This window comes from Caretta caretta, chromosome 2 (genome assembly GCF_965140235.1).
Source record: "Caretta caretta isolate rCarCar2 chromosome 2, rCarCar1.hap1, whole genome shotgun sequence".
Classification (NCBI taxonomy): Eukaryota; Metazoa; Chordata; order Testudines; family Cheloniidae; genus Caretta; species Caretta caretta.
This window is the reverse complement of record NC_134207.1, coordinates 80338221-80361603: the sequence shown is the minus strand read 5'-3', so window position 1 is coordinate 80361603 and position 23383 is coordinate 80338221. Positions and strand designations below refer to the sequence as shown.

General features: G+C 42.2%; 1 protein-coding gene across 2 annotated transcripts in view; it reads left to right on the top strand.

Annotated features, from left to right (window-relative positions):
• Positions 1–23383, top strand: part of TAF4B (TATA-box binding protein associated factor 4b) — a 180503-nt gene that overhangs the window by 66299 nt on the left and 90821 nt on the right. For both annotated transcript variants that reach the window (XM_075125264.1, XM_048840510.2), the window contains exon 13: positions 1118–1174. In XM_075125264.1, coding sequence (XP_074981365.1) covers positions 1118–1174 — 57 coding nt within the window. The remainder of the gene's footprint in view (positions 1–1117; positions 1175–23383) is intronic.

The following is a 23383-nucleotide window of genomic DNA, read 5'->3' as shown; positions in this document are numbered from 1 at the left end:
ATATTAAACTTCTCAATCTCTGATTTTGCTATTATAACATGTAAGTATATGTTAGCATGGCCTATGCCATGCAGAAAAGGTGTTCTTATTGGGTTTTTGCTTCTCTTAGAGATGGATGTTTAGCTCACGTGCAAGCCATGGGGTAAATCTCTGTTGCCATCTCCCTGCATATCTACTGTCCAGTCCACTAGGTCTCCATTTGTTTTTTTGGCGCTAAAAGTGAGGAGTCCTAATCTTCCAGAAATAAATGCAAAACCAAAATATGCTCATCAAACATAGTATGATGATTGTTGATACAGAAATAAAAATAAATCTTTATTCCTTAAAGTTGAAAGCTTGTAGTTACTTAAAGGCCATGTTTTGGTGCATTCAGTCCTGCTGGTAAACATAAAACCATATTTATTCTGTATTCTTAATCTGACCTTCTGTCTTTGTTTCTGGATCCAATTTGCTTGCCTTTGTCAATATTCTACATGATGCCTCGTCAAAATGTTTGTCCCCACTGTTTCTGCTGGTGCTCTAGAGGTGTGATGCTTGGCAAGCTGTGTGTGTTGCAATCCAGTCAGTCCAATATGTGACCCACTTCTGGCCTCTGCTCTATTGGTTAAAATTGTTGGCTGAGCATAAACAAAACATGTAAATGCTGCACTACTGAGTGTGACTGTATGGTCTTGGCTCAGTTTAAGTGTGTGTGTTTGTTTTTTAAGAACTGATAAAAGTCTGGGGCCCATATTCTAGAATCACTTGGGTGGGTATGGAATCTTGACTTACAAGGATCTCACTGTACTTAAACAAGAACAATTGCTTCTTCTCTACTTCCTGTCCTTTTAAGTGTCTGCTGCTGACATGAACAACATCATGCCTAGACTGGACCTGACTGACAGCGTTAGCATCATTTTCAGTTTAAGCTTCCTCCAGGCTAGAACAGAGGCAGCCAGGCCCAGATGAAGAGGAGGGAGGCTGGGGGGAGGAGGGAGAAGCCAATCTGGATTGAGGCGTTCACCCCTGGAGCTAAGACATTCAATCACAAGAGAAAATTGTCACTTATTAAATATTTAACGGATGCTGCGGTGTTTAGATGCTAGTAATTTGTTAAATTTTTCTCTTCCTTTAATAGAGTCGTTCCAATAAAGAAGATCCAGAACAGCTGCGATTAAAGCAGAAAGCTAAAGAGGTAGGACTTTCAAGTTACCATGTTTGCCTTTGTGTTTTGAGGAAAGGTTGGCAGCCCTCCCCTGGCAATTAGGTCAGGGTTTATTTTGCTGTTGCATAGCATTTGCAGGGGCCTTGGGGAAGGACAGGAACTGCTGCAGGCAAGGGCAGTACTTTAAATGAGGTCAATGAATTATGAGCTCTTTTTACCATTTAATTTTCATAGTTTAGGCCTGTCTAGAAATGGTTCTTTGTAAACTACAGCCATACACTTAGTAGGAATATAATGTGGGATTAGAGGGGAAAAAAAAGAAACTTTGAGATTTAGCATCTGGGACTGTACAATAGGCTACATTTTTCCAGGGTAATTGTTCGTTTTGTAAATCTGATACTGCTTATAATTCTTTGGCTGGGAGGCGGTACTGGGATTTAGTTTTAAATGGAAAACGCCTCTGGCTTTTAATTTTCTGGGCCCAGCAGTTTTCTGTTCTGGAATGGAGCCCTTGTTTCACACAGTTCATGTTTCGCTGCAGGGGTTTTAGTTTATAGCTTAGACTGGTTAAGCTTTTACTCCCAGAGGCCTCTGCATAGCAACTGTAGAAATCAACAAATAAGTTCATTTATGTCTGCAGCCTCCTCTCAGTAGCTGACTTTTTACATTTCCCAATATCCATTTCCTGACTCTTCTAGCCTGAGAGAAAAAAGCTCCACTAATTGGAGCTTATTTTAATTGAGCCTTAATATTGGATCTCACTGGAGTTGCCCCCAGAGCTACTGGGAACAGAATGAAATGAAAGTACCTAAGGTTGGGGGGAGGGGAGGGAGCGCGTGTGTGTGTGTGTGAAATTTTTCACTTGACCTACAGATTCTTTTCCCTGCTGAATAAATCATCAAGCCTGTTCACATTTCTGATTAAGGATCTGACAGCAGATGATAATAAAGACAATTGAGGTGTGAGACGTGTGATACAGAGCTGAAGAAATTGGTTTCTATAGTTACATGACTGATTTCATGCAATTTTTAAGGATCTTTGTGCTAAATGAGAGTGATTTTTCTGAGCAACCTTTTTCTTTAACTGTGCCTTTTGAACTATGAAATTTGTTGTTGCTTAACATTGCTGCACTTGGCTCCTAGGTGCCAGCAGCACTAGCAGGTTATTTATGAACGCTTTAAAGGCCCTTATTGTTTGGATTCATGTAGGAGCTGAGGCAAAACAAATGGAAATCCAGTAAAATAGTCCTAAAATCAATGTTCTGGATTTCCACCAAAGTAGAAAGAGAAATACATAAAATGAGAGAAGGGAGGAAGGGCAGAAGGGAGAACTTGCTTTTATTATGTGGGTTTTTTTCATCTTGTGCTAAAAATATTGTCAAGCTTACAATTTGCAAGTGGGAGTGTTGCCTAAATACTCTCTCCAAATTGATTCTCATGTCACTGAGATTGCAGCAAATGTACCTCTTCAAATGTTTGTGTGGTTGCATCCTGATTTCCATTATCTATCTTTTGTAGATAACTTCTAGCACATAGTGCTTTATTGGTTTTTAGGGAGACTTTAATGCAGCATTGCAACCTAAAGTACCCTGTATGTAAGAAATTTATATAGTTCCTGGCCTCCTTTCCTTCAAACAATGTTGTACAAGAACCTGTAAATCCTAAACTACAATAGGAAATTGGAATCTAAGAAATTAGATTGCATTATTAGTCCTAAATATTTTAAGTCATTTTAGAGAGAGAACTGATCAGTAAACCAGCAAGAAGGCACGTTGGTGGAGAAGACACTCCACCTGAATTTAGTGTTCAGCCCTTCCTTAATTTGAGTTCATGTCCTTTAGACCTCTCCTTTGTATTAGTTTAAACAGCCTTTGTACCATCTGTCCCATATTTCCATCAAATTTGTACACCCCACTGAATGCTCCTTCTAATTACCTCTCCATCAAAAGAATCCAGGGATAGGTTTGCCTTTGAATAATAGAGATCTTTGCATCAGTATGTGATTCTCTTTGCCTGCTGCTCTATCATTTCAATGTCCTTTTAAAGAATGAGTTAAGTAGAGCTTCATAAGATTCCAAATGTAGCTTGCTAATGCAACCTAATGAGGTAGGATATTTTTCTCTTAACAGTTCCATTCTGGGGCTGAGAGTTGCATTGAGCCCAAATCCAACTGGTCCGTTCTGACACTTCTTCACTGAAAGCTTGAAGAGGGCTGAATGTTTGCATTTTTTTTTTTTTTTTTTGATGCAAACACAAATGGAATCTAAGAGCAGGGAGAAATCAACAAATATCCTATGGTACTGACAGGTTTTTTTTGTGGTAATTCAGGATTAAAATTTGAAAAGGCTCATTATCTCCAAGACAGCCTTTTTGCCTGTCAAACCCTGAGTGAAGCCTGACCCCAAACACATGAGCATCTGTGGGGCTGTGGGCAAGGATACTGCTGTTTCCAGGTCAGTCTTTCCAATAAGGAGAAGTCATGGTGGCTACCCAGAACTGTTCACAGCAGGAGCAATTCCTAGGTCTCTGGATCACAGATAACCATTAAAAAGCTGAAGTTTGTAATAGAAGGTGTCCTGCAGGAAAAAACCCTGCAGCATTGGAAGCCTTCAACATTCCTTTTAAGCAGTAAGAAGAGCAATGCCCCTCTGCCATGTACATTGGCCAAACCAGACAGTCTGTATGCAAAAGAATAAATGGACACAAATCTGACATCAGGAATTATAACACTCAAAAACCATTAGGAGAACACTTCAACCTCTCTGGCCACTCAGTAAAAGATTTAAAGGTGGCAATTTTGCAACAGAAAAGCTTCAGAAACAGACTCCAATGAGAAACTTCTGAGCTTGAATTCATATACAAACTAGATACCATTAACTTGGGTTTGAATCTATTTCCCCATGTTAAGTATCCTCACACCTTCTTCTCAGCTGTCTAAATGGGCCATCTTGATTATCACTACAAAAGTTTTTTCTCCTGCTGATAATAGCTTATCTTAATTAGCCTCTTACTCCACCTTTTCATATTCTGTGTGTGTGTGTGTATATATATCTTCTTACTATATGTGCCATTCTATGCATCCGATGAAGTGGGCTGTAGCCCACGAAAGCTTATGCTCAGATAAATTTGTTAGTCTCTAAGGTGCCACAAGTACTCCTTTTCTTTTTGCGGATACAGGCTAACACGGCTGCTACTCTGAAACCTTTTAAGCAGTGTTTCCTGAAGAGTGGGGTGCAAAAGACCAGCAGGGTGAGGAGGGGCAGGGAACAGACAGACCTTTCAATTGTTCTCCAGAGTTTCAGCTTTCAGTTAGGGCACCTTTTTTTTTTTTTAAACTGTTGTGGAGGCAGAGACATCTTTTAAATTGGGAGCTCTTGCCAATGTTTCCAGAGAACCTGAAACAGTAGCACTGAGATGTGTACTGCCCTAAATTTCAAAGGGGAATGCTAACTTGGATGTCAGTGATTCTTTAAATGTTTTCCATTTCCATTGGATCCAGCAGTGATCAGCAAACCAGCAGCAACGACCAATACATCCAAGTCATTCATAATAAGGAGAAATACCTGAAATCTGGGGCAAAGCTTACCAGAAAGAAATCAAAGACCAGCATTGACCTAAACATGTCTGAATCTAATGAACTGATATGTTCAAATGTCTAGGAAAATGCTCCTTTATTATGCTCAAATAAATTGGTTAGTCTCTAAGGTGCTACAAGTACTCCTTTTCTTTTTTTAAATGTCAAGTGTTTTAACTATTTACTGCTCATCCAAGCATGGAAGAAAGGAGGAAGGATCAAACCATGAAGAGCTACAAAATAAAAATGGAAGGGCGTAAAAAATACAGCTCAATTTCCTTCCATTAAAGGTCTAAACCGTGGGTGGTAAGCCTCTAACACAGGAGGGATTTGAAAATGAAACTAGCCATGCAACCCATCCTGAAGGGGGGTTCAGTTTTCCCAAAGGTTGGTAAACCATTTGTAGAGGACTGGACTTAGGAACTTTGATTTTGGAAGCCTTAGAAATGGAGACATAATAAAAGACTTTGTCAAACAATTTAGACACATGGGCCAAGACTTTCAAAATGACCAGTCACTTTGGGTACTTCAGTTTTTGATGCTTAACTTGAGGCACCTTAAGGAGCCTTATTTTTTAAGGAAGTACTCAGCACCAGTCCAACTGAAAAATCACACTCTTTTTAATGTGACTGAAGTTGGGTACCCAAAATAGCTAGGTTTCAGAGTAGCAGCCGTGTTAGTCTGTATTCGCAAAAAGAAAAGGAGTACTTGTGGCACCTTAGAGACTAACCAATTTATTTGAGCATAAGCTTTCGTGAGCTACAGCTCACTTCATCGGATGCATAAAGTGGAAAATACAGTGAGGAGATTTATATACACACAGACCATGAAAAAATGAGTGTTTATCATACACACTGTAAGGAGAGTGATCACTTAAGATGAGCTATTACCAGCAGGAGAGTGGGGTGGGGGGAGAGAAAACCTTTTGAAGTGATAATCAAGGTGGGCCATTTCCAGCACGTTTCCAGGAGTTAACAAGAATGTCTGAGGAAGGGGGGTGGGGGGAAGAGGAATAAACAAGGGGAAATAGTTTTACTTTGTATAATGACTCAACCACTCCCAGTCTCTATTCAAGCCTAAGTTAATTGTATCCAATTTACAAATTAATTCCAATTTAGCAGTCTCTCGTTGGAGTCTGTTTTCAAAGTTTTTTTGTTGAAGAATAGTCACTTTTAGATCAGAAATCGAGTGACCAGAGAGATTGAAGTGTTCTCCGACTGGTTTATAAATGTTATAATTCTTGACATCTGATTTGTGTCCATTTATTCTTTTACATAGAGACTGTCCAGTTTTCAAAAGGTTTTCTCTCCCCCCACCCCACTTTCCTGCTGGTAATAGCTCATCTTAAGTGATCACTCTCCTTACAGTTTTCAGAGGAACAGCCGTGTTAGTCTGTATTCGCAAAAAGAAAAGGAGTACTTGTGGCACCTTAGAGACTAACCAATTTATTTGAGCATGAGCTTTCGTGAGCCACAGCTCACTTCGATAAACACCCATTTTTTCGTGGTCTGTGTATATAAATCTCCTCACTGTATTTTCCACTTTATGCATCCAATGAAGTAAGCTGTAGCTCACGAAAGCTTATGCTCAAATAAATTGGTTAGTCTCTAAGGTGTCACAAGTACTCCTTTTCTTTTTCCAAAATAGCTAGTCACTTTTGACCATCTTGGCCACAGTGTCTGTATTTCATAAATGACATGTCTCCTGTTATAAACAATGTATAAGTCTACAGTTTAGTGATGGGTGTTTTTAGTAAGTCATGGACGGGTCATGGGCCATAAACAAATTTATGGCCCTGTGACCAGTCCATGACTTGTACTATATACCCCTGACTAAATCTTAGCTGGGGTGGAGGGGTGCTGCTCTGGGGGCCACTCCAGTAGCGGCTGGTGTGGTTGTCCCCGGGGCCAGCTGCTTGGGTGGCCCTGGGTCAGCCACACATCGCAGAGCCCTAACAATGTATCATACTTCCGCTTTGCACTCTTCATTCATTAAACGCTACCCCTCCCATTTTTTTCTCCTCTTACCAACCTCAATTCTGTCCTCCCCTTCTAGACAGTTGCATTGCAGCCTCCTCTTTGTTTTATATAATACCAACCTGCTGCCTTTCTGTAAACTTATACCTGCCATCTGCCCATTATTCTAGGGATTGCTAATTGTGGAGGGAGGGGGTGTGTCTTAACTTTTTTGTCACAGTGGTCTTGCACTTATTGGCGGATTTGCTCACCTTAGAGCTTCATGGCAGCCCTCAGTTTGGCCATTTTCGTGAACCCAGTGTCTGACTAGGAGTTGGGAGGTTTGGGGGGATCCCGGGCCCGCCCTCTACTCCGGGTTCCAGCCCAGGACCCTGTGGAATGCGGCTGTCTAGAGTGCCTCCTGGAACAGCTGTGCGACTGCTACAACTCCCTGGGCTACTTCCCCATGGCCTCCTCCCAACACCTTCTTTATCCTCATCATAGGACCTTCCTCCTGGTGTCTGATAATGCTTGGACTCTTCAGTCCTCCAACAATATGCGTTCTCACTCTGAGCTCCTAGCACCGCTTGCTCCCAGCTCCTTACATGTGCACCACAAACTTTTTAAACCCAGGTGCCGTGATTAGCCTGCCTTAATTGATTCTAGCAGCTTCTTGATTGGCTGCAGGTGTTCTAATCAGCCTCCCTGTCTTAATCATCTCCAGAAAGTTCCTGTTCGTTCTTGAACCTTCCCTGTTACCTTACACAGGGAAAAGGGACCTACTTAGCCTGGGGCTAATATATCTGCCTTCTATTACTCTCCTGTAGCCAAGCGGCCCGACCCTGTCACAAGACATATAAATTCAGGGTTAGCGCTCATCCAACAGCTGGCTGCAACATTTTTGTAAAACTGTTTTATTGTAAGTGCATCCAGAGACTTGGGCAATGGACATATGCTTTTGTAAAGAGATTATAAATAATTTCCCTGACCTTTTCGGTCTAACCTCACTCCTCAATCTTCTGTACATTAATAGCCACCTATTTGCCCCTGTTCTGTCTACCTAGTCCACACTAAATTTGAATCTTTATTTACTTCTCTGCTTCACCCAAACCTGTCAGCAAATTATCACCTACAGAAAGTACACATTCCTTTCTAGACTGCTATTGGGCACGCCTCAAGCTATTCCTTTATCCATTCAAGAATTTTGTGCTTTCTACTATACTTACTAACCTTCTATGTTAGTATTTTGTGTAATAGCATTCCCAAAGCTTGGGTAAATTGTTCATGGCTTTCCCTCTCATCTGTTATTTCAGGCTTAAAGGGTATAAACCTCCTTTTTGTGAATCTGTGATGCTTGTTCTTTGAACCTTAACATTCTAGTTATTTTCTGCCACTCCCCATTCTATTCTAGTTTAATTTTTTAGTTTAACTATTTAGTTTTCACTTTAGGGGAGGGAAAAAAGTTTATGTGCAAGTAACTTTGTATCTTCCCCAGATGGTGTATGTTCTTAAATATCAGTGTGCTGACTTGTCTCTAGTCCGCTAACGCCTTCTATTCCAGTATGACTTAAATAGATGTACTAGGAGTAGGAATATAATATGGGATGAGCAAGCATGAGCTGCACGTGAACGGAAAATTCCAGCGGATTTGTCGTATGTGGTGCTCATTGTGCATCTGAATCTAAAATAGCATCTTTCAAGCTTCCCTTTCTCTCACCTCTTTTCTGAAATCTTGTGTGCGCGCCATGGGACCTTGGAAACTGTATTTTTTTAATTCAGGGGTTCTGCTTTTAATAGTATGTCCCACATTTTAGTGTCTCGGGGGCCATCTCTCCGGCATTTGTGTTTGCATGGACTGTCTCCTCACCCTGTTTGGTTCAACCTAAAATCACTGTGGCAGCTACTGCACCTTTTTCAGAGAAATGGTGGTAGGAGAAGATCTAATTTATTTTAGCAGTTACTAATATTTGCATGTGTCATAGTTTCAAAACTAGTCTCACTGTATTTCCACTTCCCTTCTGGAGCTCTGTTCCTTTTATCCTCACCCCACCCCTTGCTCTACAGATACTCTGGTTATCTGTTCCCCTTCTACAGATTCATTCCTCCCATTTAAAAAAAAGGTTTCCCAGTTTCCTGATTATCTTCCCTGCTCCATGGTTTTCCTGTTCCCATGCACGTATTGCCCTGTTTTTTAGTTCTCTGTTCTTTCATGCATTCCTTTTCCCAGTGGTGACTCTAGTCCTCAAGGTAGCTCATATTTCCTCTTCACTGCCACCTCTTATGTAGTAGTAACCTGTGGAAGAAGCAGATAGGAGCTGGAAACAAGTTGAAGACATCACAATCATAGAATATCAGAGTTGGAAGGAACGTCAGGAGGTCATCTAGTCCCACCCCCTGCTCAAAGCAGGACCAATCCCCAACTAAATCATCCCACCCAGGGCTTTGTCAAGCCTGACCTTAAAAACCTCAAAGAAGGAGATTCCACCACCTCCCTAGGTAATGCATTCCAGTGCTTCACCACCCTCCTAGTGAAAGTCTTTCTTAATATCCAACCAAAACCTCCCCCACTGCAACTTGAGACCATTACTCCTCGTTCTGTCATCTGCTACCACTGAGAACAGTCTAGAGCCATCCTCTTTGGAACCCCCTTTCAGGTAGTTGAAAGCAGCTATCAAATCCCGCCTCATTCTTCTCTTCTGCAGACTAAACAATCCCGGTTCCCTCAGCCTCTCCTCATAAGTCATGTGTTCCAGTCCCCTAATCATTTTTGTTGCCTTCCCCTGGACATTTTCCAGTTTTTCCACATCCTTCTTGTAATATGGGGCCCAAAACTAGACACAGTACTCCAGATGAGGCCTCACCAATCTCAAATAGAGGGGAACCATCACGTCCCTCGATCTGCTGGCAGTGCCCCTACTTATACATCCCAAAATGCCATTGGCCTTCTTGGCAACAGCTGCACACTGTTGACTCCTATCCAGCTTCTCATCCACTGTAACCCCTAGGTCCTTTTCTGCAGAACTGCTGCCTAGCCATTCGGTCCCTAGTTTGTAGCGTGCATGGGATACTTCCGTCCTAAGTGCAGGACTCTGCACTTGTCCTTGTTGAACCTCATTAGATTTCTTTTGGCCCAATCCTCTAATTTGTCTAGGTCCCTCTGTATCCTATCCCTACCCTCCAGCATATCTACCTCTCCTCCCAGTTTAGTGTCATCTGCAGACTTGCTGAAGGTGCAATCCACACCATCCTCCAGAACATTAAGGAAGATGCTGAACAAAACTGGCCCCAGGACTGACCCTTGGGGCACTCCGCTTGATACCGACTGCCAACTAGGCATGGAGCCATTGATCACCACCCGTTCAGCCCAGTGATCTAGCCAGCTTTCTACCCACCTTATAGTCCATTCATCCAGCCCATACTTCTTTAACTTGCTGGCAAGAATACTGTGGGTGACAGTGTCAAAAGCTTTGCTAAAGTCAAGGAACAACACGTTCACTGCTTTCCCCTCATCCACAAAGCCATTTATCTCGTCATAGAAGGCAATTAGATTAGTCAGACATGACTTGCCTTTGGTGAATCCATGCTGACTGTTCCTGATCACTTTCCTCTCCTCCAAGTCCTTCAGAATTGATTCCTTGAGGACCTGCTCCATGATTTTTTCAGGGACTGAGGTGAGGCTGACTGGCCTGTAGTTCTCCAGATCCTCCTCCTTCCCTTTTTTAAAGATGGGCACTACATTAGCCTTTTTCCAGTCATCCGGGACCTCCCCCAATCGGCATGAGTTTTCAAAGGTGATGGCCAATGGCTCTGCAATCACATCCGCCAACTCCTTTAGCACTCTCGGACGCAGTGCATCCGGCCCCGTGGGCTTGTGCATGTCCAGCTTTTCTAAATAGTCCCGAACCACTTCTTTCTCCACAGAGGGTTGGTCACCTCCTTCCCATGCTGTGCTGCCCAGTGCAGTAGTTTGGGAGTGACCTTGTTCGTGAAGACAAAGGCAAAAAAATCATTGAGTACATTAGCTTTTTCCACATCCTCTGTCACTAGGTTGCCTCCCTCATTCAGTAAGGGGCCCACGCTTTCCTTGACTTTCTTCTTGTAGCTAACATACCTGAAGAAACCCTTCTTTTTACTCTTAACACCTCTTGCTAGCTGCAACTCCAAGTGTGATTTGGCCTTCCTGATTTCACTCCTGCATCCCTGAGCAATATTTTTATACTCCTTCCTGGTCATTTGTCCAATCTTCCACTTGTAAGCTTCTTTTTTGTGTTTAAGAACCACAAGATTTCACTGTTAAGCCAAGCTGGTTGCCTGCCATATTTACTGTTCTTTCTACACACCAGGATGGTTTGTCCCTGTAACCTCAATAAGGATTCTTTAAAATACAGCCATCTCTCCTGGACTCCTTTCCCCCTCATATTGTTCTCCCAGGGGATCCTGCCCATCATTTCCCTGAGGTTTTTGAAAGTCTGCTTTTCTAAAGTCCAGGGTCCGTATTCTGCTGCTCTCCTTTCTTCCTTGTGTCGTCAACCAGCTGTCTGATCTTCCAGTAGCAGCTGGTCTATGGCATTAGTCATTTGAACCATTGCTTTAGTCATTTGGTTATGTGATCTGGACTTCAGCATTTCTTCCACCCCCCCAAGAAGTCGGATATCTGTGTGTTGAAGCAAATTTGACTGTTAAACAAAAATTAAAGTGCTCACACTTTAATTTTGAAACAAATGAAAGCTCTTATAAGAGGGCAGTGCAGGGCACGTACGACAGAGGATGTTGGAGAGCTATTATTTCAGGTAATAAAGACGAGGTACAGTAAAATACTGAGGTGCTGGCACAGAGTGATAACTACATGGGGGGTGTACATCCTAGTGTTCTGCAGCAGCTTAGGAATGAAGCTGCTGAGCCACTATATGGAATACCTTATGAAAATCAGCTCTCCTGAAGGACTGAAAGGTAGCAAACGTTGTACCTACCTTTTTTAAAAGCCTGAAGGGGAATCGTTTAGGGTCTTTTTGGGTTATCAAGAAGTCACCCTTAGTTTCCTTAACAGGCTCTTCTGGGCATGTCTACACTGCAATTAAACACCCACGATTGACCCATGTCAGCTGACGCAGGCTCGGGGCTGTTTAATTGCAGTGTAGATGTTTGGGATCAGTTTGGAGTCTGGGTTCTGGGACTCCATAAGGGGGGAGTATCCTTGGGCTTGGGCCTGAACCCAAATGTCTACACCACAATTAAACAGCCCCTTAGCCTGAGCCCCGTGAGCCCAAGTCATCCACAAGCGTGTTGTTGCATTGTAGCTATACCCTGAGTAATTACAGGCTAGGAGGTAAAGTGTACTGCTGTAGATTATAAACTTGTGAAGAGTGAGAAATTAGTAAGAATAGATTTCAACATAGCAAAAGGTTTAAAAATGGAAATACCCAAAATTCTATATTAGGACCAATGTTTAATGTATTTAATTGCGTGAAAGGAAGTAAAAAGTGAGATGGCAAAACTTGCAGAGCACAGTTTAGCTATCTCAAGATGTGATAAGACTTGAGGGACTTAACCAGGGTAAGTAACTGGGCAGCATGATGGCAGATGAAAATCATACAAGGTGTAATGCACATTGGAAGGAACTACTGATACTCATTGCTGGCTTTTAAGTTAACTAGACTCTCAAGAACAGGACCTCCCCATTATTGCAGGCTTGCAGGCAGCTAAACGCAAGCTACTGCTGACTACTCAACAGCAGTCAAAAGCAAACAATATTCAATGTAAAAAGAATGAGAAGTATTGAATATATTATGGCATTCTATAATACGCCATCATATGGAATGCAGTTTTCAGTCTGGCCACCCGTCTCTCAAAATGTATAGCACAAATAAGAGTTCAGGGATGGATGCTACAAATAGCTAGTGAGAAACTTGTGTGAGAAGACACCGACAAATTGTATAGCGATGACATGATAGAAGTTTACAGTATGAATAGTATGGCAAAGGTAAATTATGTGCTCCGATTTACACTCAGAAACAATGGCACATCCGTAACTTTGAAATACAACATTAAAATTGATAAAGAAATACTCTTATGCACAACACCTAATCAACCTGTGGAACTCAATACAAAAAGATATTTGAGGCCAAGAGTTTAGTAGGATTCAGAAAAGGATTAGACAAGTTCTTTTCTGTAAGGGATCTAAATCCTCAGCCGTTGGGGCATAAGCCAACCACTGATTTGGCAAGAAAATCCCTCTGTACAGGTTTTTGTGTAACTGTCTCACACTTTGTTTTGAAACATCTGGTTATAGCCACTGTCAGGATAGTGGATTAGACATGTGGCCTGGTAGGGCAAATCTTAGATAGTATTTACTTTAGACTTCTTTGCCACTGAACCTATGCCTGTGAAATATTTTTTTTTAAAATCCACAATATAATCTAATGCAACTTTATGTAATAGTTTTTTAAAGAGCTACACACCAAGCCTCTTCAGACCCTATACTGCCTGCTCTCTTGTATTTAACTTTAAAATACATTTTAAAAGCCAGTAGAAACAAATTGTATGGCTAATTAAAGCTTTCAGTTAGAAAGGATGTAAGGGGGTAGAGGGAGAAATTGCATCATAGGCAAATACATTAGTCTCAAAATCTTAAAATTCCACCTCTCCTGCTGGAAAAAATATGGCATTCACCCTGCAGGTCAGAAAACTGCCTATAAAACAAACGAAATGTAAAGACTCCAATGCTCAATGGGTTAGGTTTGCTGAGAGCTGGTGTAAGGTCATGAGGAGGCAGAGTAAAACAAAAATTTAAAATAGGAACATGTTTGGTATGCAGCAAAAGGGAATGGAGAAGGTAGGTAGATATCTTAGAGCAGAAGGCAATAAAGAAGAGCATTCAAGAGAAGGGGTAAAAAGCTTCTGAAAACTTGATGCATGAAAGGTAAAAGGAGATTAAACACCTTACATCCCTCAGCTTTTATATGAAGCAAGTTAGAATATATAGATAAAAAGAAATGAGAATGAGAGAGAGATGCAAGTAATTTCAGTATCTAGAATAAACAGTACAGGTTAAAAAAAATGACAGTTAAAATTTAGAATTTCAAGATGTACAGCCAATGTACAGCGATGGAAAAGACTTAAAAGGAGAACTGAATCCTTTTTAAATTAGTAGAAAAACTAAATGATCTTTTAAGTAAACTCTTTTGTGATTACCTGTTTTGTTATAATTTCTCTTTATTCTGTAAACTGAAACAGTCCTCTCCACCTTGTTCTGTCTCTTTCATATGCCTTTGTCTGCCATCTCCTTTTTCCTCAAGCCTTCTACGTATTTTTGTTCATCCACGTTACTGCTTTTATTACTCTGAACGTATTTTTATTGCTGAATAGCATGCATAACCCTTGGGCATACATAAACTTGTCTTTCAGCCCTCCCCAGTTTCCTTTGCTGCCAGTTTCCCTCTGATGCTTTAAATCGTTTGATATAGCTTATCTTTTCCCCATGTTCTTCTAAACTTGGTGTGCTGAAGTTATCCCTCTTTTGCTAATTACTAAACCCATCTGTGTAAGGGCCACTCTTGGTCGATCCCACACCTGTACATTTCCAGTCATTTTTCTTAAATCACTCCAAACCAAGCCCAGAGTTGTTCCTTGTATAGCTTCCTTTCCATACTGTTCTGTTTGCATCCAAACAGTTGCATACTCCTTACTACCTAGTCTCAAAGATTTAATTTCTTTATATTGCTCCTTCTATTCAGTCCACATCATAGGCGTGGTCTACACTATGGGGGGGATCGATCTAAGATATGCAACTTCAGCTACGAGAATAGCGTAGCTGAAGTCGACGTATCTTAGATCGACTTAGAATCAGTTACTTCGCGTCCTCGCGGCGCAGGATCGACGGCCGCCGCTCCCTTGTCGACTCCGCTTCCGCCTCTCACCCTGGTGGAGTTCCGGAGTCAACAGCAGACCGATCGTGGATCGATTTATCTGGTCTACACTAGATGAGATAAATCGATCCCCGATAGATCGGTCACTACCTGCCGATACAGTGATACGGTAGTGTAGACGTGGCCATAGTGTTCCTTAGCACTTGATTTTTCCATTTCTATTTCTTCTTCCATAGTTGTGTATAAGGGTATTTTTCATGGTATGTGGGTGTCACATTTTCTGTATGTACTTTGTCATGCTGTACTCATGCAGAGTTGAGCATTTGGATTGACCTTTCTGCTAGGATACCTGCCATCTGCCAAAGTGCTGCCTCTTTTCTTCCCATAACCGAAGCCTATTTGCTACCCTGCTGTCTACCCCAGTGGTTCTCAACCAGGGATCTGGGGCCCCTGGGGGGCCACGAGCAGGTTTCAGAGGGTCGTCAAGCAGGGCCAGCATTAGACTCGCTGGGCCCAGAGCAGAAAGCCAGAGCCCCACCACATGAAGCCTGACCAACGTAGTTTTGCGGGGGCATCTGTGTCATGGGGCACCAGGCAATTGCCATGCTTCGTACCCCTTAACGCCGGCCCTGTCATTTTATATGTAGAAAACCAGTTGTGGCACAGGTGGGCTGTGACGTTTTATAGCATGTTGGTTGGGGGGCCCTCAGAAAGAAAAAGGTTGAGAACCCCTGGTCTACCCTATGCTCTTCCCACCTGCTCCTCTTATCATAGAATCATCATAGAATCATAGAATATAAGGGTTGGAAGGGACCCCAGAAGGTCATCTAGTCCAACCCCCTGCTCGAAGCAGGACCAAATCCCAGTTAAATCATCCCAGCCAGGGCTTTGTCAAGCCTGACCTTAAAAACCTCTAAGGAAGGAGATTCTACCACCTCCCTAGGTAACGCATTCCAGTGTTTCACCACCCTCTTCGTGAAAAAGTTTTTCCTAATATCCAATCTAAACCTCCCCCACTGCAACTTGAGACCATTACTCCTCGTTCTGTCATCTGCTACCATTGAGAACAGTCTAGAGCCATCCTCTTTGGAACCCCCTTTCAGGTAGTTGAAAGCAGCTATCAAATCCCCCCTCATTCTTCTCTTCTGCAGGCTAAACAATCCCAGCTCCCTCAGCCTCTCCTCATAACTCATGTGTTCCAGACCCCTAATCATTTTTGTTGCCCTTCGCTGGACTCTCTCCAATTTATCCACATCCTTCTTGAAGTGTGGGGCCCAAAACTGGACACAGTACTCCAGATGAGGCCTCACCAATGTCGAATAGAGGGGAACGATCACGTCCCTCGATCTGCTCGCTATGCCCCTACTTATACATCCCAAAATGCCATTGGCCTTCTTGGCAACAAGGGCACACTGCTGACTCATATCCAGCTTCTCGTCCACTGTCACCCCTAGGTCCTTTTCCGCAGAACTGCTGCCTAGCCATTCGGTCCCTAGTCTGTAGCTGTGCATTGGGTTCTTCCGTCCTAAGTGCAGGACCCTGCACTTATCCTTATTGAACCTCATCAGATTTCTTTTGGCCCAATCCTCCAATTTGTCTAGGTCCTTCTGTATCCTATCCCTCCCCTCCAGCGTATCTACCACTCCTCCCAGTTTAGTATCATCCGCAAATTTGCTGAGAGTGCAATCCACACCATCCTCCAGATCATTTATGAAGATATTGAACAAAACCGGCCCCAGGACCGACCCTTGGGGCACTCCACTTGATACCGGCTGCCAACTAGACATGGAGCCATTGATCACTACCCGTTGAGCCCGACAATCTAGCCAGCTTTCTACCCACCTTATAGTGCATTCTTCCAGCCCATACTTCCTTTAACTTGCTGACAAGAATACTGTGGGAGACCGTGTCAAAAGCTTTGCTAAAGTCAAGAAACAATACATCCACTGCTTTCCCTTCATCCACAGAACCAGTAATCTCATCATAAAAGGCAATTAGATTAGTCAGGCATGACCTTCCCTTGGTGAATCCATGCTGGCTGTTCCTGATCACTTTCCTCTCATGCAAGTGCTTCAGGATTGATTCTTTGAGGACCTGCTCCATGATTTTTCCAGGGACTGAGGTGAGGCTGACTGGCCTGTAGTTCCCAGGATCCTCCTTCTTCCCTTTTTTAAAGATTGGCACTACATTAGCCTTTTTCCAGTCATCCGGGACTTCCCCCGTTCGCCACGAGTTTTCAAAGATAATGGCCAATGGCTCTGCAATCACAGCCGCCAATTCCTTCAGCACTCTCGGATGCAACTCGTCCGGCCCCATGGACTTGTGCACGTCCAGCTTTTCTAAATAGTCCCTAACCACCTCTATCTCCACAGAGGGCTGGCCATCTCTTCCCCATTTTGCGATGCCCAGCGCAGCAGTCTGGGAGCTGACCTTGTTAGTGAAAACAGAGGCAAAAAAAGCATTGAGTACATTAGCTTTAGTACATTAGTACATTGAGTACATTATATATTACATTATATACTTTACCTCTTCTGCAAAACTGTCCTAAATGTTGGATAGCATAGGAAAAACCGGGCTCCTGAGAAAAGTAAAATTGCTCTCTGGATCCTCAAAACACATGGTCTTCCTCTTCCCCTGTCACTTTCCCAAGATAACGTCACACCTGTGTGTGTATTATCAAAATGCAAGTTCTCTTCCTACCAAAGTAATTGTAAACACAATAAATATTGAGTTAAATAGCTCCTTTTCTTATACAGTTGAGGCAACATGACCTAGTTCAATAAAATAAATCACATACTAGAGACATGACACACCCATCTGTGAGTTAGTTAAAAGTACAGTCCACTAACAGTACACGGAGTTTCTTTCCCTTCCAGTTTCCCAGATAGATTTTCATGAACACTACAACAAACTGTTTTTCCTTAGCACATAACTATCCACGTTCACCCAGTGTGAAATAGGGCTCTGATTAGCCCCATTATGAAGTACTTCAAAGGCAACTGTTCACCTCAGACCATCTTGTCTGAATTATTAAACAATTAAACTCATGCTCATAAGACCCTGGATATGTTGCTTGGAAGGCAGTGTGACTTGAAGCAGTTACTGAGTTCTGTTTAGTGGGTGCAGGCTGGAAGCTTCATGAAGAGCCATTTCCTTTTGTCAGGTTTAAGGAAATGACTTCATACTACTCTGGTTATCCTGCCCAATGGGACAATGATGGTATCTGCCTCTGGAAACCAATGGCCCTGCTTTTTTGCTTATGAGATGAGTAATGTATTTCCTTTTTGCTTTCTGTAATTACCAAAACCAACAAACCAACCTGTTAGGTAATAACAAAGAGAAAAAATTGTCTCCTTGGTCAGGCATCTAACTGTGGCTAGCAGATCTAGGACTGATGGGAGACCACTGGTAAGCAACCTGCTCTAATCACCACTGTGACCAAAGATCTCAATCTTGGGAATGCTTTGCTTAGCAACCTAAATTGCTTTTTCACCAGTCTGGAGTCTCATAGCTGAAATATTGCTGGTCTTTTCATACGTTAAACTTTATTTTTAAAAGGTATTGTCAATAGAAATGTAGTCAGTTTAATATTGGATAGAGGTTTTGCATATTTTACTGAAATGTGGAGAATAAGACTTCACAAGAGTGAGAAAAATAATTTCCATAAGCTGGAAAGGTAATATTTTTATTAGTAGAGAAACTGAGTGGAGAAGAGAGAGGTCAATTTTAAAAGCTTTCATTTTATGTGATTACAGCTATACTGCAAATGCCATTTCACTATAAGGAAGGACTAAAAAAAGTACCTTTTTTTATTTGTGCTGCAGGTCAGATTAACTAAAATGGTTATTGTCGCCCTAGAAGTTCCTGACTGCTGCAAGACCAGACTTTAAAACCCAGTTTTATTATTAAAAAGGCCAGCAGCAACAAAGACTATTTTGCAACTTGTGAGATGCTTTCACAGCAATTTGATCTTTGTGTACAGGATTTTAGAAATCTTTGTACTGTAATTCTTAGAGTGAAAGTAAAGCTCCAAGGGAGGAAAATGTGCATGAACGCTGTGGTTTGCTTCTGGTCCAAAGGCTGCTCCCTTTATGCTGTTTTGAGACATAAATTTTGAGTAGCATTTACAAAATCCTCATTCTTCGTGGAGTGGCATAATGGCAGCAGCATCTTCTATGTCAGTGGCTGACGCGTAGGTCAGGATAGGAGAGGGAGCTTGCTAGTTTTGGTGGCTGTCGTGGACATTATTGTGGTGGTGCATTATCCATTTCCTGGTAATGGGATACAACAAGATGAAGAGATAATTTGAAAGGAGTTCATATCCTCCATAGCCTAGAAAACAATGTATAAGTGTTCAGGGTGTGGCACTGAGTAAGGGCACAAGCCCTCATTTTAATTTAAATGGGATAGGAAGAGGTTCTATTGATGGAAAAAATAGAGGGTCCGTGGAAAATATTTGAAATACTAAATGCAACTTCCTGCCTTTTAAAGGATTTAAAGACACTTCAAAAGATTAGCATGGCATGATGTCTGTATTTTGAGAGGGGTCTGGGATGTATTTAGAAGAGGCAGGAGGACAGGGAAGGTAGTGGAGAATGAGATTAGAGGGCATCTCTTAAGAAGTGGATTTGGGAGGAGTGGGTTAGTTGAGACACTGCCTCTTCCTTCTTCAGAGCTGTTGACTTCTAACCATTCCTTGTGAAAGTCTGGTAGTCTAAGAAATCCTTCAGCCAAGCACCAGCTCCTTCTGTAGCTTCCACATACACTACTTCTGAGTCTTCACTACCCAAGAGGAGTTCTTACTCTGCTTTATGCTGCACTGTAAACCCTGTTCCATTTCTCCCCTTCCTTCACTTTTCTGATAACTCAAGGATATACTACAAAAATATCTGTTTGAAAAGAAAAATCTAACTCAGATGTTTTTCTGACATTATTCCTGACCACTGTATCACAGGAATAATAAACTAGCGATTGTTCACTGGCATGTCTCGATACCATCTTCCTGCCTAATGTCTCATGAGACCTCCTGTTCCCATTCTGCTTTCACTGCTGTCACAAGTATTGTACATTTATAAAAACTAAATACATTTCAATCAGATATTTTTAATTGACTCACCAGTATGTTGAGCTGGGCTGCTAGCATGGTGCTCTTCATTAATATTTCCTTCAGTCCCTTACAAGGATTATGGGTGTTTATACTGGAAGTTCACATTGGCATTGTATTTCACAATTGGTGTTTCTTTGTACTAGAACACAACTTTGTCACTTCCAGAAAATAGCCAGAATGAGACTTGTTCTTCAAATCCTGGCCTGGTTTTGTTGGTCCCGTGGTGGAAGATGTGTTGTGGACCCGAGTGTAGATGGATGAAGTGGCAGAAAGCATCTCAACTCCCCTTTTCATATATGGGTGGGCCCCGCAACAATTGGCTTTAGAAAGTGGTGCTGGGAGAGGTTGGGTAGCCAAGGATGCATCAATTCACCATGTTAAAGAAATTCACCTTCTCCTGCTGAACCTGCTTTCCCAACAGTGGCGGGGCAATAATAGCAGCACCTGCCCTCCCTCTCAGGGAATTCCCAATCCCTCCAGCCAGAGTGAAAGGAGATTAGCTGGTGTAGGGAGGTGTGACTATCAGCCAAGCTGGCAAAAGGTGTATCTGTCTCTTGGGATAATTGATAAATGTCTCTTCTCAACTCCATGGAGTAAATTCCATTAGAGTTAATGCACTGTACAGAATTCAGCAGCCTCTGTTTTCACCAGTAGCCAGTTGGGTGATCACATCACCTTTGACTGGCTCTCGGTTAAATCAGTATCAGTTTCAGTCATACTTTGTGTCACTGGCTCTTGTTTTATCATTACCATGGCTGCCTATCAAGGTAAAAGTTGGCAGCCCACTTATTTTGTCCAAATTTAATAATCTTAAATCTGTGAGAAGGGTCAATACATTTTTCTGTTGCTGTGAGACTCAGTTCCTGCTTGTCTTGTGGTCATCAGCTTATGTCCACTATTATTTGACTTTAAAACAGAAACACCTTTGAAAATCTGGCCACTTATTGGAGGGCTGAACTATAAACTAAGGCTTTGATCCTGCAATGAGCTGTGCAGAGGTGCACCCACACAAATCTCAGTTAGGATCAGCATCTTGGACTCCCTGACTTTAGGCACCATCTTTGGAAATAAGGTCCATTGCTTTTAACTGGCTATCTGTTGATGAAAGCAACTATATACTGGTCTATCTGCACTTACCTGTCTTTTTGCTGTATTGTAACAGCCATAAAACTAAAAACCATGCTCTTGGAGTTTGTGAAGTACAGTGTGGCACCTCGGTATGAAAAACACTGGTACAAAAATGTATTGATAGGAATGTGGTTAAAACAAGGGATATACAAATTCTGTGAAATTCAGCTCAGATTATTGCCCACAAATTTGGATGTTTTTGGAACACCCTAGGTCTAGAAACTTGGGCTTGAAAATCCAACAGCTGACTGTCAAAGAACCTTGGCTTTTAATTGATTCTAATGAATCCAGGAAGTGGTTAAACTTCAAATAAAAATGAAAATTATTGAATTTTTTTAAACCTTGAGGTTTGGCTGAACTTCTAAGTGAAGGTCCAATTTAGTTACTTTGATCTAAATTGTTTTTTTCCTCTCCAGCTTAGAGTAAGTTATTCTTGACTTCAGAAAGTATTTTCTACATCTACCTCTTTATTTTTAAAAATTATGTTCTTTCCAAAACACACATCACAAATATTAAGTTTTTATATAAGGCAGCTGTAGGTAACTTAAGAAATTGAAAAACTTTGCTGGTAACATAGGCTACCCACTTCCTTAAACACTTGAAAATGTTAGTCTACACTACTAAAAAATGGAAACAAAGCATGCAAAATGCAAGTTCTGAAGAACAAACTATTACATTTAACAAGAAAATAGAAATAAAAAATACGTAAGTGTGATAATGGTAGCTAATGCTGTAGAAACATTGTTTAACTTCTCTGAGCAGATAAGGTGAGCTGCAAAAAAATTTTTTAAAATTTGGATTAGTCTCTTCGTACATTGTGTGAATGACTTGGGGTTTTAAACTGTAACCTTAGTAACATTAGGAATGTCAAGTCTGTGTTTTTCTGGGGAAAAGGGGTCTAAGCATATTGATCTTCCGCCATAAGTGCTGGGGCAGGAACATTGAATTTGTGACACATCACTTTTTTCAAAATGAAAGTGATAAGCTGCCAAAGGCTTTTAGGGTAAACAAGATTTAAGTTTTTTAATGTTTTTAAAAAAACAAAAACAAAAACTCCAACCAACCAGGGATTGCATTTTAAACACAGCTTTCTGCCTTTGTACATAAAGAACCATAAGCCTAATTTCTTCTTTGAGTCGTGTCTCTCTATGCGTGCTCCACTTCCAGTGCTTATGCACCTCTCAAGCCCTTGATGGTGATTTCTAGCTAGCAGTGCCCGTGCCCTGAGCAAGCACCCTCTGCTTCCTCATGGCAGACACTGAGTCTATACAGGGGTGCATATGTGAACTGTCCTCAGTGTCTGACATATATAACACCTGAAGTATGCTTATCATCATGGGTACAGTTGTCTCCAGCCATGGCAATCTCAGCTATGGTGAAACTACTGGGGTCCTTTCTGTTACTGCAGGAGTTCTGATACTCGAGGGACCTCTCGGTGTTGGATGAACTGGAGTCTCCATTGCTGTCCAGGTACCAAGCATGTCTCAGTGCAGAGACCTTGGTCTCTGAGTGGCCACTCCATGGAACACAACTCTCATCCATCCTCAATGACTGCCTCCTTATGGGAAGATGTAGAGGAAGAAGAGGACTTCCAATTGGTCTCCTTGAGTGTCTTGGGGGGGAGGGGATGTTCTCCTACATAAAACCCTTGCTCAGGGAGGACTTTGCAGCTCACCAAGGATGGTGGAACCAACCTTGTTCCCGCCCCCCCCCCCGCCCCATACACACATACACAATGCCCATATTGAGACACATGGGCTGCCTGTTGGCAACAATTCAACAGACTACTGGTACTGTCCCTCCAGAAGGCCAGGGTTTCTCTCTCCCCTTGCATGACAGGAGGAGGCATTTGAGGAGCAGGAGGCTAGGGCAGATGAGGAAATCACCCATGAGACCACAATTTCATCGTAGTTGCTGGATGAGGCTGTTATGCCTCCCCCACTTTCCATTGCCAACAACTTCATGCTGTTCCAAGGCCTCATTAGAAGAGTAGCTGATGCTCTGCAGATCCCTCTGGAGGAGGTCAAAGATCAGCAGCACAAGCTCCTGGATGTTTTGTAGTTAGCATCCCTCTGGAAGGTGTTGCCATCTATTAATGAGGCTCTTCTGGATCCGGCTAAGATGATATGGCAGATACTGGCCACTAAGAACGTAAGAATGGCAATACTGGGTCAGACTAAAGCTCCATCTAGCCCAGTAGCCTGTCTTCTGCCAGTGACCACCAAAGTGCAAAAGGGTGGATAAGTACTAGTACATGCCTTCTAAGGATTCTGACTACTTATTTTTTCATCTCCACCTAACTCCCTAGTGGTGGATGCAGTGAACGAATGGTGTAAGCCACATTTTGAGACCTACCCCGATGACAAACACCAAAAGCAACTGGGTCTTTTTGAAAAGTCCTATTGTCTGTGACCATGCAGTTCTGGATTGTGAACTGTCAGGCAATCATGGCCAAATACAACTTGACTAATTATAACAAGCTCATGGCTTGACTAATTATAACAAGCTATTGAACAGCTGCCACATGACTGCAGGAAGCAATTCTGGTCCACTGTTGTGGAGGCTCAGCTATTGGCCTGAACAGCTCTTCAAGCATCCGTAGATGCTGTGG